General features: G+C 43.6%; 1 protein-coding gene across 2 annotated transcripts in view; it reads left to right on the top strand.

The window, feature by feature from the left end:
* Positions 1-19,559, top strand: part of Veph1 (ventricular zone expressed PH domain containing 1) — a 198,172-nt gene that overhangs the window by 39,614 nt on the left and 138,999 nt on the right. For both annotated transcript variants that reach the window (XM_059264718.1, XM_059264717.1), the window contains exons 4-5: positions 1,980-2,146; positions 10,207-10,416. In XM_059264718.1, coding sequence (XP_059120701.1) covers positions 1,980-2,146; positions 10,207-10,416 — 377 coding nt within the window. The remainder of the gene's footprint in view (positions 1-1,979; positions 2,147-10,206; positions 10,417-19,559) is intronic.

Here is a 19,559-nt window from a genome sequence, read left to right as displayed (position 1 = left end):
CTGAAGGAATAGTACATCATAAATAAGAATCAACAGAAAGTCAAAAGGCATTAAGCCCCCTGCTCAAGAACTTCACTTATTTAAAATAACAGCTAAAAACGAGTATGTTTGAAACCATTTTTAAAGCCTTAAAAAAAAAAAAAAAAAAAGAAAAAAGAAAAAAAAAGAAAGAAAGAAATGGCAATGTGAGACAGTAAGATATTGTTTAAAGGACAGTGTGGAAAGCAGCTCAGTTAGTAAAGTGCTTCTCTCTTAAGGATGTGGACCCAAGTTTGATTTCCAGAATCCACACTGAAAAGGTGTAGTGATTCAGGGTCCTAACAGCAGGGCTGGGGAGAGGGCCCCTGGGGCTCCCTGGCCAGTCAGCTAAGCATACTGGGCAAGTTCAGGCCAGTGAGAGACCCTGTCTCAAAACTCAATGTGGAAGTGCTGGATACAGGTGTCTTGTCTGCAAGCACAAGCCAGATGCCTATGGAAGCCAGAAGAGGGCGTGGGTCCTCTGTAACTGGAGTTATGGATGGTTGTCAGCTATTATGGGTGCTGGGATCAAACCCCAGTCCTCTGGAAGAGCAGCCAGTGCTCTTAAATGCTGATCCATCTCTCTATCCCAGGAAAAACTTTTATGTTTTAGTTTTTAGTTTCAGTTTGAGACAAGGTCCTACTGTGTAGCGCAGGCTTGTCTTGAACTCATTATATAGGCCAGAATGGGCTCAAACTTGTGGTCATCTTCCTGCCTCAGTATGGCTCTTTCAAATTCTTTAAAAAATTACAGGTATTTCCAAAATCTTTTATTCTGTAGACGAATTGATAAGACACGTTTGAAACTAATTCTATGAAAAAGCAATCCTCATTTTTTTTTTACCCAAATACGTTGTTTGTCCGTTTTAACTGAATATAAATACTGGTATTCTAGAAATCCAAGCTTTCTTTCCTTAATGTTCATAATTAAATGTCTTTTGTGTGTTAACATCTCCCCACCACGTACTGAAGGTTTACATATGTGTAGTTTCTGCTTGTTTGATTCTTTCTGTGTATGTTTTTTCTGTGAATAAAGCTAACTTTAAAGTAGAAATAAACCACGAACTGGGTTGGGGTAAATGTGGCCGTTTGAAGAGTGCTTCCCTGGCATGTGTAAGGTTCAACCCCAATACCGCTGCCACAACAAAATGTGTAAACAGAATCAAGAAAGTATTCTTCTAGAAGCCAAATCCTCTGAGACACTTAAGTAAGCACTTGACAGCATTTTGCGGGGGAGATCCATAACATAAAGCGGTAAGCAGCTGTTCCCCACGTGTTGGTAAATTTAAATCCCTACAGTTTATGGAAGATTTTTTTCCTCAGGTTTTACCATTTTAAATGCAGTTGTCACACACCTCTCTAAGGAAAATCACATGCGACAAACAAGCTGAGTGTAAATCCCCCTTGAAATAGGGCAGAAATCAAGGATTTAAATTTGCATTGCTACCTTTTAAACTATTCATAAAAATAAGGCATAGCTTCCATATGTCCATTGTTTCAAGCACGCCCCCCACCCCTCAGGAATGTGAGCACATTCCTATGCACATTTTTTTGGTTCAGTTTCCGTTTAGGTTCACGCTTGTAACACTGCTCACTTTTCACTTCAATAGCATCCAAGTGTTGCTTCTCACCAGGAATTCTTTATCGGAATTGTCTCCTTAGGGTGTGGTCTGGTTACTGTTAAGTGTGCCTCTAACTCCCATGGAGCATTACTCAGGAAAAAATTTCCTTAGATAATAATGCTGGTTATATCATAAAATACCCCCCTTGTGAAATCACTTGGACTCGTGCGTCAGTGACTAATTTTTTTTTTTCAGAATGAGCTAGTCTGTTAATTTTAACAGAACATTTGGCTGTTGACTGTACTGCTGAAGTGCAAAGATTATTACATTGACAATGATGTTATTTCTATTGCTTTGAGGTTGATAAAGTCGCTGATTCTTTTATTGTTCTCCCAATAGGAAATGCCATGCTGTTGAGGGTGTTACCTGCTGTGTATGAAAAGCAGCCACAACCAATCAACAGACACCTGGCAGAACTCCTGGCCTTGATGTCTCAATTGGAGCAGACAGAGCAGTACCATCTACTACGGCTTTTGCATGTGGCAGCAAAGAGGAAAGATGTGGAGGTAAAAAAGTGTACTGCGTCTGCTTGATCTCCGCTGTATACGATACGCACTCACGGTGACAGCCCACACAGCCAGATATAGTTCTGGATCATCTGAGCAGGATTAATGTGCTTAGGATTTCCCTGTGCATACATATATAAGCAAAAGCATCTACCTGTTTATAATACATTTGTACAAGAGGAGTGTGTGTGAATATATATGTGTGTGTGTGTGTGTGTGTGTGTGTGTGTGTGTGTGTGTGTGTGTGAGAGAGAGAGAGAGAGAGAGAGTTGGTTCATATCACTGTGAAGGTTGTCATCTGAAGGTTGAGACTCAGAAAATCCAGGGGCACAGTTCTACATTATACTTTAAAAATGCCGGAAACTAGAGGGCAGATGGTCTAGCACAAGACATCACATAGAGTGTGAGTTTTTTCTTCCTTCCCTTTTCCCTTTGTTTAAGTCCCCAACAGATTGACTGATGCCTGTCCATAATGAAGGGGAAATCTCCTCTACTCAGTCTTCCCATTCAAATGTTATTCTCACCCAAAAATATTTTCACAGACACCCTGAAACGTTTAACAAGCATCTGGGCACCCTGTGATCCAATCAAATGGACACAAAATTAACCATCACAGTTACACTGATAAAAAGCAGCAAGCGTGAATCTGCAGCCATTGCAGGGTAACTTCAATGTAATTGATGTGCAAACATGGTTCTAAGAATCTGCATTCTCACAAGCAGGGCCAAGAGAAAGAATTACACATGAGTTGATTTGTGAGTAAATGTGCCCAGAGTGGGAGCAAAAGGTCACTTTCTAGATAGCAAGTCAGTTGTCATTCTTTATATCCAAGTAGCATACTGACAGTTTGGATGCTTGGAATTAGCAAACCACAGTGGTTTCAATGGTGAAAGGAATTTATAGGTAATGCGATAATAAACAAATAAACAACAAGAACAAAAAACTTAGATGAGGCTTGATCTAAAAGACCAAATAATGAGAATGAAATAATATCTCACTCTCTCTTTCCATTTCTCAATAGAAATCGGATAATGTGAGGAAGAGGTAGCTGATGTAGATTTCGGAGGGCTGTGGATTCAGCCTTGGGCGAAAATGGTACAGTGAGGTCCTCTTGTGGGAGTAGCATCCAGCTAGCGCCTTAAAAATGCACAGTCTGTGCCAGGGAGAGCAGAGGGACAATGGGCCTCCAGGAAAAGGAGCAGGGTTAGGAGTTACTAAACACTAAGTATAGCCTTCCCTTGATGCCCAGGACAGAGACCAGGAAGCTGGCCCTTACCTCAGCTGCATCCTCAGAGATCTTCGTTCAGTAGATCAGGCATAAGCCATGGGCTGTTACTACAGGGATCACAAACCAGAAAATGAAGTCAGAGGCTCGGCAGGAGACTGGGAGCTCTCTGCCTCCTCTGTGCAACTTCACTTTTGTCCTTGGGGTAATAATAATAACGATAGTATGTTATTATCAATAACTTATTGTTGTTTTTATAACTTATCCATTACTATTATTATGGCTTGTGAGCCTCTTCCATTTACTATAAACTCCTTGAAGACCATAGGACATGTCTACATATTCACAACTAGTCCCTAACTTCATGCTGGGCAGATAGTCGGGCTTCAATAGGGACTGAAGAGCTAGCTAGTAGGTAAAGTGCTTGTTGAATATGCATGAGGACCTGAGTTCAGTCCCCAGTTTTCAGTCCACATAAAAAGCCAGGTGTCGTAGTAGTATATGCTTGCAATACCAGACTGAGAAGGCAGAGACCAAAAAGCCCTGGGGCTCACTGGCCAGTCATCTTAGCTCAATTGTCAAGCCCCAGGTCCCTGTGAGAGACCCTGTCTCCACAAAGAGGGCCTATAGCTCCTGAAGAAGAATGCCTGAAGTTGACCTCTGGTCTCCACACAAACACACACATGGATGTGCGCATACATAAACAGGAATGCTCATGCACATATACACACACCAAAGTGGTTAGAGGAAGAGATTATCGAATAAATAAGAAATGAATTGATTATTGAATGAATAAGACACCAAAGGAAGTAGAAAGAAGCCTTAATCAACCGGGAAGAGTTGTAGTATAGTCTCTAAAGGGGGAAACATGACTCAAGAGAATCATGATCTAGAGGAGTAAAGGAGACTTGAGATAGGAATTGACCCTGGCCTGGCCATCTGGACTCGCCAATGACCCCAAAGAATCAATGTATGTGGGGCTGTGCTGAATGGAGGCAGATTCTCATTGTGGGATGCAGGTAGAAGAAAAGGTTAGGAAGTGACCATGTGAGTATGGACTGCCAACTCAGGAAATCCAAAGAGAACAGGAAAAATGAATACACAATAAGAATAGAGAGACAGAAGATGTGAGAGGAAGTGCAACGTAAAACAAGACGCCAGGGTACCTTCGGCAGTGTGATTCAGATCACAAGTGCAGGAGTCACTTTCAGAAAGGCTGAAGGACAGAAAGGCTGGGGAACATCCGTTATAGATGGGTGAGAAGCACCTTCGAGCCACCTACTAGCAGGCCCATTGAATGGGCACGATGCTGGGTTTCTTCATTACTGTCACTGCTTTAGAAAGACAACAAAAATTCAGTGACTTGAAAGCACACAGATGGGCTTGGAGTTTTTCAGGCCAAAGTCCGAAATAGGTCAGCAGGGCTAATTCCCTCTGTGGGCTTTAGGGATGAGTCTGTTTCCTTGCCTTCTCTGGCTTCCAGGGACTGTTGGCTTTCCAGACACATGATCCACATCACTCTTGCCTCTCTTTTTCTTTCCACATCTCAGACACTGGTCCACCCCAACTGTCTTCTCCAGACCCTTATAATTCCATTGAGACCACCCATATAATCCAAGGGAATCTCCTCACCTCAAGATCACATCTACACGGTTGATCACATCTGGTTCTTTTTGCCACATAAGGCAGCATACTCACAGGCTACCTTAGGAAAGGGCCTATGAGTTCCCTATGGGAAGCCATTGTCATGATTACCAGGGATGGAGCTGGGAAAGAGGTGTTTAGAAGATAGGGAACCCTGAGTGACTAAAAGGTGCCCATTTCATCTGTGGCCTGGCAACTAAAACAAAACAAGTGTGATTTTCAGACAATGGTTCTAGAAAGACTAACTTGATCTACATCATCAGCTCCTCTCCCACAGGGCGAGGACTGAGTGTGAAGGCAAACAAAGCCAGTGCAGGCTCAGTTAAAGGATGAGGGAAGAGCAAACACCCTGAAGTCACTCACACTAATTAATGCAAAGCAGTCCAAGGGTGAGGATGCTCTACATGTGGCATTCACAGAGGTCCTGTAGAACATTACAGCTGCAAGAAGCAAGTGAAAAGACTTATGACTCCAGTTAGGTACTTGGCCTCAAAACTTCAAAAAGCTAGTCTGCATGGTCTGCTGGTAGGTATTGTTTCATGGGCAGTGGGTATTCACAAGCATGCTGTGTTTCCTTCTGGAAGGTTCTTAGTTCACAACTCTGGTCCTGTCCTTGAGACAGCCACTAAAATGCTAAAACTTTCTCAGAATCAATCCCATTTCCCCAATTCCTGGTCCGTCTCTCCTCTAAAGCACCCTGAGATACGAGAACTATCTTGCTCTGGTACCACCCTGCTCAATGTTGGTCACAGCCAACAAAGGATCCCATGGCTGGCTAAGCACCTGGTATACTGTAGATATATTTCATGGATATTTCTCATATGGAGAAGTTAAAATTAGTGCCTAAATTTTCACTAAGGACAGACCTTTGGGGGTTACATCTGCTTCATGGCCTTCCATGATGTGAGAACCCCCAACAGGGACTGAGAGTCCCAAACCATGCTTTCCACACCATGATACTCTGAAATCCTTGAAATCATGAGCTAAAAACGTATCCTTCCCTGCTTAAGTTGCTTCTTTCGGTTTTCTCGTTGGAGAAAAGTAACTAAAACAGAGGTTATTAGTGATATCTCTAATCAATGCTGTCACTTGTGGTGTTTCCCAGGTTCCTGTTTGATTGTTGGCTCGGTTTGTCTTGTTTGTTTGTTTGTTTGTTGAATGCTGTGATTCTCACCACCTACCCTTTGTGACCAGTGAGAACATGACTGTCAGAATTGGTCAGTAGTGGGCCGTTGAGAAAGTGTTCCTCAGACCATGATCTAGCTCAGGGATTGTTCCCCTTGTTAGCCCTTCCCTCCCTGTAAAAGCAGCCCCTCTGGAGACTCCCATTCAAGGCCCTACAGAGACAGACAATTTCTCTACACAAAGCTGATAGTCCATGAATTCTCAGCATCCACACATCTGTAAGCTCTGAGAAGCAGATGGGTGGCCAGGCACGTCTTTATCCTTCTTCACAGACACTGGGTATCATTCTTTACAGGACACTATTCTTCCCAGATAGAAAGGCAGTTCCTGGCTAGTGACTCATGGTCAGCATCCCCAGGGGAACCTCAGGATCCATTTATAGGAAAAGTCTGTGTGGTCAGTTTTCCAAGTTGCCTTTATAAGAATAAAGTCAGTGTTTTCTTGGCTGCCGTGGGACATCCTGCAGTCTAGCTAGCAAACAGAACATAATTTATTAATGTGTATGCATACATGTTATTAGCCCCAGGCATGGGCTTCTGGCCCCAGGCATGCAAAGATGAGTGACAGAGAGTGGCAAGTGGAACTCTCCCTCCTCAGTGTTCAGACCCAGAGGAACTGCTTTTGCGGTCCGGTCCTGAAAGGAGAGTCATTTCCTGGGTTTCACACAACAGAGTAGAACATTCCTCTTCTCCTGCCAAATCTTACAACACCTAACACATCATCCACCAGGCCAGTCGCCAGGCCCACAAGGCTCAGGGGTCACTTTGCATAAATACTCAAAGTCATTTACAAAACATGAGAAGATTGAGCGATGGGATGTACAGACCACTCAGAGACAGTCTGCAGAGCAGAACCTGTTTCCCAGAACATCAGTGTGGAGGAAATAAGTAGTAGTAAACAGAAAGAATGGCAATCAGCTTTGTAGATTCATAGAAATTAATGAAGTCTTAAGTTAACTAAAATAGAAATTTTTGCCAGAGGATGAATTTAAGTGGTAGTGTACACACACACACACACACACACACACACACACACACACACACACACTTTGCCTTATCTTCCATATACAGGTCTTGAAATGTCATTTACTACCAACCAAACAGGGCATAATTTTCTGATGGCCCTAGTCTTCAGGTGCCCTTGGCTTCGGGGAGAGGTAGCCACAGAATTTCAACCTTGTGATGAGGCCAACATTATGAACTGCTATGAGGGATTCAAGGAGAAGAGCCTGGTGTCCAGGAAGAACCAGAGCATCCAAGGCTGAGATTCTGCCCTGGCTGTTTGCTTTGGAGAGTTCTGTTCCAAAGCCCCTGCCTGCCTGCACTCTAGTTTAAACCCACAGCCCAGGGCACTAGGGCCTTGGAATTTTTTTAGATACCTTGAACCTGCCTCTGCTGTTTCTGCAGGGCAGGCTCAGGACAGTTCAAGCTGCTCCAAGGGTATGACTGACTATGGCCCTTAGGGGTCCTTTGCTTGCTTATCTTACCAAAATAACAGGATTCAGGAACTGGTAAAGAGAAATGAGTTTATCTGCAGTTTGGGCCAGAACAAAAGGGGGAAAATTCTTAGTTTTTCCCATCTTTCCTGTTGTAGTCATACAATTTATAGGGGGAGGGGAGAGTGGAACAGCCAGAAAGTGCATGTCAGTAGATTTAGCTGTGAGGTAAGCTGTCAGAACTGTGAGAGATTGTCCTGAGGGGGATCCCCTCATGGAAACAGGCTTCAAGCTATTCTTATTCTTAACATACTTTCTGGAGAAATTTTAATGTTTAGGGTCCACCTTACGCTGTTAAGTGACCTCATATTCCTGAGAAGTGGCTTAAATAAGCCTGAGATAGCCACAGGCAGAGGAGAGGGGGTGGGGTCGTCTCTTTTACTTCCTCCACCCAGGCCAAAGATTGCAAGTCGAAATGAAGCATCACAGATTGTTACAAGGCTCATTTATCAGGTAGGAGGATTGCAAGTGCTGCTGAATATTTGGATGTGTGATGTGCAGGACTCTCTTGGTACCCTAGCCCTGGGTCCTCTGTCTATAGCGTGGGCAGAAGGGAAAGTCAAATGTAAAAGCAGGGGTTTCCTCTGTCAAGCTGCTGAAGCAGTCAGCACCAGCAAGGCCTGCCATGGGGAAGAAGCAGCAGAAACACCCCTAAGTGAAGACCCTGCAAGGCCACAGCTTGGGCTTCTGGCCTTGGGCCGTGAGGGAGTCTTTGAAAGTCCCTAAGGGAAGCTTGGCATCATCAGATTGGAGTTTTAGGGCAAGGTACTCTGGAGGCAGTGAGGAGACTAAGCAGGAGGGACAAAGAGGCCATTGGGGGCTTCTTTCAGTGGTAGAGACAGGGGGATGACATTTATGTCAGCTTCCTCTCTGCCTGCCTTCTGTGCTGTCTCTGTGACTGCTCTGCTCCCAGCTGGGCTAGGGCTTGCTCCTAGACATGAAGTCAACCCAGCAAGACGGCACTGGAGACATGGGCCCTGCATGTGGAAGATAAAATTTATCTTGCCAGGGCATCATTTTCAATGTGTGGGACAAACTTCGAATTATCTTTCTTCTTTATCACCGTCATAATAAACTTAGTATAATAGGAATCCACAGTGAAATACTCAGCTTTTGTTTCATGTATAAAGTCGTCATTGCTGTTTACAGTATCCAAGATGGCTCTACTTTCTGGGCCTTCTCTGGAGTCATCTGTCCCTCTCAGGGAGTTGGGGGATTCCTTTGACTGGTGCCTGCCTGCTTTTGTTTTGTTTTGTTTTTTCCTTCTTTCTTTTTTCTCCTCCACCTTTCCCCATTTCCTTCTTCTCCTTTTTCCTTTTATCCATGGAAGAATGGAAAGATACAGCACAGCCTTGTGAGACTTTGACTATGTGGCTGGGGTTTAAATTAAAACTCAGCGTTGGCATGTAAAGAACCATGTGTCACAGAAACTTCTTGTTCCAGGAATAGGATCTGAAGGGCAAGGCCTAGGATATGGAGTTTTCTGGAAGGGGCAGGAAATGTGTGAGCATTTTCCATTTCCAAATGCCTTAGGTCAGGTATGTTTGCCTGACCCAGAGCAGTTGGCTGACATTTTTGCTGTGTGTGCCAGGGACCTCTCATGGTGTCTCCTGACATGCAATCCTTCCTCAATGCACAGACAGCATTTACAGAGCTGCAGATGTGTGGCTTGTCAGGAACTAGCCATGCTCTTTCCTCCCAAAGCACTTAAATGACTATGAAGTTTAAATCTATATGTTAGGATGATTTTAGTTATCTTCAGACTACCCTTGGTTTGTCCCTGTTCAAATTCTATGTATGGCTCCCTTCCCATATCTGTGCGTATTAGTGATTTTATTTCACAGAAAGTCACTTTTTTAAATATTAATTCTTGTATTTATACAGCAATGGGAATGTGGTAGAAATCATTTTGCTTTAATAATTATACCTTATCATGACATTCTGTGGTAGAAGTGGAGATTGAGAACAAGTGAGAAGCCTTCCTGCTTTCTTGTCTCCATTATGAAGCATTTCTAAATGGAATTCTCCCAAACCAGAGGCTGTAGTGCAATCAGCAAGCGCTCTTACTCACTGGCTGTTCTGCTGCAGCTCTGGTGGCTGGTGAAGAATGCGAGCATTCCCGTGGCACATCCAGACTTGGCTTGAGCATCCACGACATGAGAACTTTGTGGACTTCACTTTTCAATAGCAGAGCATGACTTAAAAGGAAAGCAGACTCGGTTGCAGAAGGTTTTATTATAAATTTTAGATTCCAAAGTCTGGAGATTTACCACGAGTTTAGTAATCCCAGGAAGTGTTGCCCACTAGTGTAATATTTAATATGTTGTTGTCCATATGCCTATAATCCCAGCGCTCAGGAGGCTGAGGCAGGAGGAGTGTTTCCAAATGAGTCCAGCCTATGCTGTGTATGGGACTGTCACAGCAAAGTTTTCTTTTGAAAGTGATTCTGATTTGACTAATGTTTCTCACTGTCTTTTCTTTCTCCTTTCTTCCTCTCCTCTCCCCTTGCAGGTGGTTCAGAAATGTGTTCCTTTCCTGATCGGGCATTTGAAGGATTCAACCCACAATGACTACATCCTAAACATCCTCATAGAAATAGCATGCTGTGAACCACTGGCTTTGAGCAGCTTTCTACCAATGCTGAAGGAGATTGGGGAGAGAGTCCCCTACCTCACTGGACAAATAGCAAGGATCTTTGGTGCTGTTGGACATGTGGATGAAGTAAGTTTGGCCCCTCTCTCTCCCTTTCCCTCTCCTTCCTTCCTTCCTTCTTTCCTTCCTTCCTCCCTCCCTCCCTTCCTTCCTTCCTCCCCATCTCCCTGAATTATTTAGAAACATCTCTAATCTCCAAAGCTGTCCAGGACTTCTGAGAGTTTCCATTTCTTTTTTGAAACTTTTGAGTCACCCTGGCCTTTGGATCAACATAGCAAGGGTCCGTAGAAAGTTCCAGAATTGAGAATTTCATTGCTAGTGTGTCCTTTGAGGTAGAAGGAGGGTTAAAATGGAATAGAAAATTTTGACATAGTCAAGACCACTATGTAATGCCAACAGCCCTTAGCAGGGGTTCATCACATTATCTGTTGCAGCTGTGCTTAGCACAGGAGATTGTGAGCAGAGTTAGGTCTCGGAGACGCCCATCCCGAAAGCCCATAGCTACCACGTCAAAGAGTGCTCTGAGCATTCTTGGTGATGTTATTTGGGAGAGATAAATAAATCTTTGTGGATGTTTAGAAGTTCTAGTGTAAATGTTTGCACAAAGGAGCCTTGCAAGAGTGATGGGACAACATCAGGGGTTGTGAGCACTACACAAGGAGAGTGCATCTAGAGGTCCAGATTTTGAAGGCTGTGCATGTGAAAGCACAGATGTACCATGTTTACATAGGTATTCAGAATTCTTAGTTATCTGTTAAAAAATAAAAGTAAATATATAACTGAGGCTTTCACTTAGCTGGCTTACATACAACTATCAATTCAATAATATAAAATTGCCCAATATTTTTAAAGAATCCCATAGTTCATCTAAATTTAGTGCCTTGACTCTGTATAAGATAAAGTTAAGAGTTAGAAAGAGCCTGGAGAGATGGCTTAGTTACTAAGAACACAGGCTGTTTTTCCAGATGACCCAGGTTAGATTCCCAGCACCCACATGGCAGCTCCCAAACCATCCATATAACTCCAGGTCCAGAGGATCTGACATCTTCTAACTGAGTCTGCTAACCTTGTAGTTCATTGCAAGTACCAACAAATGATTAAAAATATTAAAAATCTAACCATTTAAAAGTCCTTCATTAGCTTTAAAGTTGGAATTTTGAGAAACTTTAAAGTTCATGTGTCTTAGGATTAAGCAGCGAGTTAGTGCTGAATATGAGTGAATTTGTTCTTCCCCGCATAGAAAAGCTTGTAGTATAACACTGTCGAAGGCCAGAGCCAAGCCACTGGATGGATGTATCTGCTTGTGCACTTTTATCAAGCTCTTCCAAAAGGAACAAGGAGTTTCACTGAGGCACATGGAGAGTCAGCATGAGGGCCGACATCCAGTACAGCATCCGGGGCACCTATGAGAGTCTATTATAGACGGTGAGGCAAAAACTTTGCTCTAAACAAAACTCTACTGCTGTCTGTGTGGAGGACTCAGGACATGGGAAATTGGTGGAATATAGGAATGAATGAGGCATAGGATGATTGTGGGTGCTCACTATAGACAGCCACATGACCGCTGTAAGCCCTGGCCCTTTGAGCCTCTCCTTTATCCTATATTTTATCTTATTTAAAAATTAACATAATTTGAAATTTTTCTCCTTGGCACCCAAGTAAACACTTCGGTTATGTTCAGGAGTTTGGCATATTGGGGATTCAAAAGATTATAGAAACACAGAAATGTCAAACCAAATTCCGGATCTTGTTCCAAATTTTGAGAAGTAAAACTGGAGCTGAGCGGAGAGAGCCTCCTGTTAGATCCTTGTTAACTGTCTGAATTCCAGCAACAGCATCCTAAAAGTATGCAGTCATCAGCCTGAGACTGCCACGGGGTAGAGTCAAGCATTATTAATTGGCTCATGTCTCACCTTCTGTGTCTGCATGAAGCCAGGCATCAGATCTTTAGATGGCTGCTGGGAGCCGGACTGGATGTGATTGTCTGTTAAATCAGGGTCCATCTGGGTGGGCAAACTGTTTCAACAGCTTGGTAGCAGACTCACAATTTTCCAGTCTGTATTGACCAGCATGGGAAAGTTGTATGCATACAACAAAACCAAAATCCTGCAAAGCCTGTTTCCTCTACCCTGTAAAATTAACTCAGAAATCTTTTCTGTTCAAATTAAAAGGGCACTGTGCTAAATTGCTGTGTTATGATCGGGTCATTGTGGGATGCCATGTAATGACTGGTAGACCATTTCCAAGCATGTGCTTGCATGGAGAGTTCAAATGGAAGAGACCAAAGGGCAGAGAAACATGCTTCTGGGGCCGCCCTATTCCATCCAGTAAAGGTCCTATCAGTTCTCCATCACTTGGGGATTTACTCTCCTCCTTTGGGATGCTCAGTTGAATAAATACACACACAAGAGATAGTAATTTAATAGACTCACCCTAACTATTGCAAAAAGTATAAAGGTCCTTTTTCTCCTTTCTCAGTGAGGAGACTGAAATGCAGTACCCTTTAACACCAGAAATAACTTCTTAATGGCTTATCAGGGTCCATCCCCAAGCACATAGCAGGGCAGTTCATGTAAATGCCTGGCATGTAACAATTGAGTTTCAATGACCACAAAACAGCAGCATAATAGCCCTGCCCATGTGGAGACGGCCAGTAAGGGGGCTTCTTCCCACTCTAATGCATTTCTCTTGGGGTTACCTGCTTTATTCCCAAAGATATTGTGGGCCCTCTTCTCTTCTCTGGGCTTATCTACTATTACAGGAAACAATCAAAATATTTGTCTTCGCTCAACCCACCTCAGCCTCCTACTTTTCCCTTGTCTCCTGACTTTCTGTCTACTTGGAATTTTAATATTTTCCTGAACACACCTTGCTCCAGCACACACCGCAGTCTGGATAGTCTTACCCCCCTCCCCTACTTACCTTGCCTACCCTAGATCAAATACTGTCCCCTATGTGAATTCTTGTAAGCTTTCTCAGGAAAGTGAGTCACCACAGTCTATACTCCCACACTGCTTGGGCTGCACCTCCCATCTACTAGCCATGCCGGGTCAGTTTCTCCTCCAGTGGCTGAGATTCCAGAGAATATGAGTCACCTCCTATCTGTCTGTTGTGGTTCCTTCTGTGGCTGTGATAAAGCACTCTGACCAAAAGCAGCTTGGGGAGTAAAGAGTTTAAGTAGTACTCTTCCAAGTCACAAGTCAGCATTAAGGAAAGTCAGGGCAGGAACTCCAGGCAGAAACTTATAGGCAGGAATCAAGTAACAGTGCTGTTTGCTAAGATGCTTTCTGGATGGCTTTCTGGTGTACAGGCTCATGCTCACCTAGTTGCTTATATAGCCAAGTCCAGCTCTCTGTAGGGTACCACCCACAGTGGGCTGGGCGCTCCTGCATCAGTTAATAATCAAGACAGCCCAACCTGATAGGGACAATTACTCAATGGAGCATTTTTTTTGTTAGAAGATTCTAGGCTGTGTCAAGATGACAGTGAATGCCAATTAGGAGAGCATCTGAATTCACTTGTGGCCAAAAAAATGAATGAGCACTCAGGAGTGCTATTAATTAATAATTTGAATGCTGGATTCTTACTTGACAATTTTGTTTGATCACATCATTCTCTAATTCTTCTAGGGGACATAGTTATAACGAGAGAGGAAAATAACCAAATCACATTGTATCATACATATATATGCAAACATTATCAATTAAAAAATAAGGTGAGGGTTGGGGCAAATAGCACAATGTTTAGCATGCACATAATGCACATAGCCCTAAATTCAATATCTTGTACTACAGTGATTAAATAAATAAACGAATCAATTAACAACAGAGGAGGATGAGATATTAATATGGAGAGGTGGAAAACTTTAGAACCTACACAATTTATCCCTGGTATCTAACTAATGAAAAATGACAGAGAGGATCAATATCCGGAAAGCATGTGACAGAAACATGACCATCTATGATACCAAAGGACTCTGCCTCCCTGAATGGTGGCCTAAATGAACAATAATTCTGAATTGACCATGAAAATGAGTGGCCAAGAGCCCCAGGCTGAAAATTCTCGGAAGTGCAGCTACAAGAGGGTCTACTCATCTCTTTGATGAATGTAGAATGATCACCAGCAAAGATGTCTCATGAATGAGCTTGCTTACTATTGGGGCCATCTGCACAGTATCACACGGTGACATGGGATTTCATGCCACCCCGCTTTGGTTTCAATCCTAACTCTCTCACTTACCAGCTATGTGGCCTTGGGTAAGTCAATACAACTTTTCTTCACTCACATTCCTCATCTGCAAGTTAGGAATTAGTGATATTATTCACCTCATAAATTTGTTGTGAGTTTAATGAGTTACACTATAAGTCAGTGTCTAGAAAGTAATGCATAACCAGGAGATATCAGCACTTTCTGCCTTTCCTGGTTGTTGTCTGATACTTTTTCATCGTATTTGTTAGTAGACAAGCTGAAACTTGGGCCTAAGACTGAAATTAGGAAGACAGCAACCATATAAATGGCGGGTTTTGTCATAGGTTCTGCAACATTGAATGGATGTGTATATGTGGGACAAGTCAAATTACAGGTGAAGAGAATTAGAACAAATCACCAGAGACACCTACAGGCATCATTAAAGATGGAGTGCAGAGCCAATTACCTTCACCTTTGAACAAACTACCACTCTATGTGATGTCTGCTGTATATTGATATTTATAATGATAGACATCTTTCCGGGGACAATAAGAATAACAGAAATATAAGGGCATATTTCATGAGTTTCACCTTTTGTTCTTGAGACACTAGAAATACACTGCTTTCTATAAATGGCAGGTAGTCCCAGCCTCCCCCCACCTACAAAAATCACTCAGTATGCTCATAGCAATTTTTATCTTTAAACTCTCATTAGTAAGATGTGAAGGGGGCTAATATGAGTCCAAAGTGGGGTGTCATTCTTGTCCATGGAGGATAAAAGCTGAATGTTGTTCCAATTACAGATTTTTCCCCCATTCACTTCATTTCATTTCTTTTCTTTTTTCCTTTCTTTCTTTCTTTTTTTCAAGACAGGGTTTCTCTGTGTAGTTTTGGTGCCTGTCCTGGATCTTGCTCTGTAGACCAGGCTGGCCTCAAACTCACAGAGATCCACTGGCTCTGCCTCCCCAGTGCTGGGATTAAAGGCATGCGCCACCACCCCCTGGCTTCCATTCATTTCTTCATTGGGGTCTTGTCCATGCAAAGGGTCTCAGCACATTTTTAGGTTGTCATGACCTCCTTCCTAAGTAGAACTCCTTCAGGAACCATTTCTTTTTTCTTTCTTTCTTTCTTTTTTTTTTTTGTTTTTTGAGAAGCCAACTTGAATAAGTCTCAGGTCAATGGAGCAAAGCTGTTTTCTTTACCAGACACATCCTCATTAAAGCCTGGTCTCCTTGGTCAACATGTGGCGTATGCTCTGCCACCGTATTTTGAGTCCATTCCAGACCTAGGAAGCAGCTGACCTGTGTATAAAAACAGGTGAAGTGATCTCATAGCCAGAGGAAGGATGCTGTGGCCACTTGTTTTTCCTTAGCTGCCAACCACCAGGCTGCACCTGTGAAGAGTCAAGTGGCATGCCCCAAAGTGCAGTCACTGTCATTATGGGTGTTAAGTCCTGTGCCGTCTGTCTTGTTTTTCTAACTGGCTAGAATATGCTGGCCAAGCACCAGGGTATGTTTATGACATCCTCTCTGGGCTCAGAGTCAGGGATACTTTTCAGATAGAGAAATGATACACGTTCTGACCAGGTTGCATTTCTGTGACATCCGGTGGCCCTGCATACAGAGTTCCAGCAGGGAAAGAAAAGGAATGACAGAGGCAGCTGAGGGCCAGACCACTGCCCTCATCCCGGCCGCTGTAAACTGTCCTGCAGAGCAGAGACGGCCAGTGGATGGACGCCTTCAATATGCAAATCAAGACTGAAGAACCTGAGGGCGTGATTTTCAACTAGAGGAAGGAACTGCAGCCAGGAACCTCAGTTTCCCCAGGGACAATGGACTTGATTAAAAGAAGTAGGCTGTTTTAATTTAGAAGTTAATTGTCGGCTGGCGCCAGCTGCCTGCTATCCAAATCTACAAAACTATCATCAGTTGAAGAAGATATTTGTTGTTCTGAAGTGGAAATAACCTTTCTTCCTCCCTTTTCGTTTTTCCTGGGAATTTAACCTAACTCTGTGCATGCTAGGTGTTAAGTGAGGGTTCTCTAGAGAAACAAGACTGATAGACTATGTGTGTGCGGGGGGGGGGGGGGGGTGTCCTACAAATTATATCTATATGAATGTATTATACATTCACATAAAAGTGCTGATGTTCGTTCCTCCCCATCCCGAGGAGTGCAGCCTGAGGTGCTGACTGACAGCGCCAGCCCTGGTGCAGGTGATGGAAACACAGACAGAGGAGACACACAGTCCCTGCTCTAGGCGAGTTCATAGGGCGAAAGAGATGTCAACAGAAATCTGGAACTGAATTTTGTACTTTCTGTTCTAAAGTCTGAACTGGATAAGGAACACTCCATGAGGGTTTGGGGACAGTGTTACTAATGTGGCTTGTTAGATGACAAGGTTATGGAGGAAGAGGAAGAAATCCACTGGGAAGCATGCTGTGTACGACCCTGAATGCTCTGGAACCATGAAGGGTTTCACTGGCCTGGGGGATGGGATGAATAATGGGCAGGAGGGAGAGAGCTGGGGCTGGGCAGTGGATGGAAGCCAGCTTGTGAAAACCCCTCATTAATCAGCAGACCATGCCTGTGTTCTCTCTCTACTCTGCCCAGGTGGTTTGGAACAGTATGTCGTCTCTGTCCATAGTATAAGGAAGGAAGCCTACATTCCTCACAGCTCCTCCGGAACTGAGAGAGTACATGAAAGGCCAAACAGTCCCCACAAATAGTTACAAATGTGAATAGAAAGTAATGATTTCAGAAGTGACATAGCCACACTGTTGTTGTTTTTTTTTGTTTTTTTTTTTTTGTTTTTTTTTTTTTGCGGCACTCTTACCCTGCGAGGAAACGTCATGAAACACGACAGAATCCACTAACAAGAGTTTTATTAAGATAAGGGAGAGGGACAGATGTGCACAGGCCTGTGGAAAGACACGTGAGTGAAGTGGGGCCGGGAATCATGGCACCCACTTATAAAGGCTGGGCCTCGCCTGCGCACACAGGCCCATGTGGCTATTCCACACTTGCATGTAGATCGCATGGTTGTGCTGCGCGCTTTATGCAACCATGCAAAGCCACGGGGTCTTGGTCACGCCAGACGTTTTGACCCGGAAATGACTAGGCGGAAGTGACTAGGTCCCCACAGTCATGCTCGACCATGCCCAACTGTGGGGGCGTGTTGTGAATCCATATCACACACTCCCATAGTTTTGTTTCAGTATAACTAACCAATACCTTGTGAAAAGTTACCGTCTTGGACAGCACTAAAATGCATAGGAACCTGGGGTAGGGGGAAACATGTTACTTACAATGGTCTTTATGAACACTTGTCACACTCCTGCTCTGAACAAAGCACTGGAAGGTAAAGAAGATTCTGCCCTGGGCTTTGAGAGGGTGTGGCTTTCCCAATTCACTTAGGAAGTGTCCCTCACGTGGCAAAAATGTGATGAGTTGACCCTTCCCAGATAATGTTTTTACAGTTCCTTAGTCTGCCTTCCTACCTGTATAATGGAAGATGGTGTTCTTAATTAACCACCTCGGGGAACATAAATGAGATTTCCCTACTGCTGGAGTTTTAATTTTGATTTTTAAAATAGCATTTGGTAAATCATATTTCAAACAAGGTCTGGAAGCAGTCGCAACCCTCCAAGCCGCTGTTTTACATGCAGAATGTGCTGCGTGGTAAAAGTGTTATTAGATTTGTACTCTCAAAATATCTGAGGACACTTGAAAGCCGGGACAGTCTGCTGAAAACCTACGGCTATACTGTTTTGAACCGACATTTACATTTCATCCTTATTTCTCAGAAAATTTGAGCCTGAATTAATTTTGTTGTGTGTTGAGGAGTTGGTACTGGCTCACCAGGTCAGAACGAAAGCCCTGTAAGGAAAGACATACCTGGCTGTTGGCTGTCACATGAATGTTCCCATGCTACATAACTCATTATAAGGTCCAGCATGACTGAGTACACATAGATTAGATATAAGAAATCACAGTCCCCGTGGGGAAAATCTCATAGCTTCACATTAGTTTATTTCTTGTTAAGAAATAAATAAATGGCCGGGCGGGCAGTGGTGCAGGCCTTTAATCCCAGCACTGGGGAGGCAGAGCCAGGCAGATCTCTGTGAGTTCAAGGCCAGCCTGTTCTACAGAGCGAGATCTAGGACAGGCACCAAAACTATGCGGAGAAACACTGTCTCAAAAAACAAGAAGGAAAGAAAGAAAGAAAGAAAGAAAGAAAGAAAGAAAGAAAGAAAGAAGGAAGGAAGGAAGGAAGGAAGGAAGGAAGGAAGGAAGGAAGGAAGATGAAACAGTTACCTTTTTAATTTTTGAGATGAATAGAAAGTCAGTATTTCCCAGGAAATGGAAGTGGACTGGGGGAATTTTCCCATGTGTGGTGCTATGTGGACCTCACAGGTTCAATAGTTAACAGTTTATTCACACAAGTGAGGGGAGTAATTCTCTCTCTCATCGCTGCAAAGTTCACTCACTATGATCAACTTGAAGGGTTTTGAATCATCATGGAAACAAATCCTGGGCGTGTCTGGGAGATCTTATCCAGATTAGTGTAGGTAGGAAGAGCCACTATAAATGTGGCGGGTCTGTTTCCAGAGACTGGGTCCTCAGGCTGAGTAAGGGAGAAAGCAAGATGAGCTGAGCATACAAGTGCTCATTGCTCTCTGCGTCCTGACTACGGACACAGTGTGACAGCTGCCTCCGGTTCTTGCCTCCATAGCTTTCAGCCCTGAAGGGACATATATTCCCAGGAACTGCAAGCCCAAAGAAGCTCTTCCTTACATAGGCTTTGCCTGGTATTTTGTAACAGCAAGAAAGCAAGTAACTAAGACACCCCTTAGGACGGCCTTGGCAAATCCTCAGATTAGGCTATACTCCAGTGTCTCTCTATTCCCAGATGTTCTACTGCTTTCGTTTCAGAGGGCAAACTTCCTTCAGTGGAAGACAGAGCCCTGTGCCGCTTTCTCATTCAGCCTCCCGTTGCTCATCCACAACACTTCCCAGCCCTTTTG

Source organism: Peromyscus eremicus, chromosome 6 (genome assembly GCF_949786415.1).
Source record: "Peromyscus eremicus chromosome 6, PerEre_H2_v1, whole genome shotgun sequence".
Classification (NCBI taxonomy): Eukaryota; Metazoa; Chordata; class Mammalia; order Rodentia; family Cricetidae; genus Peromyscus; species Peromyscus eremicus.
Note: the sequence above shows the minus strand (reverse complement) of the source record. Positions and strands in the feature narration are given on the sequence as shown.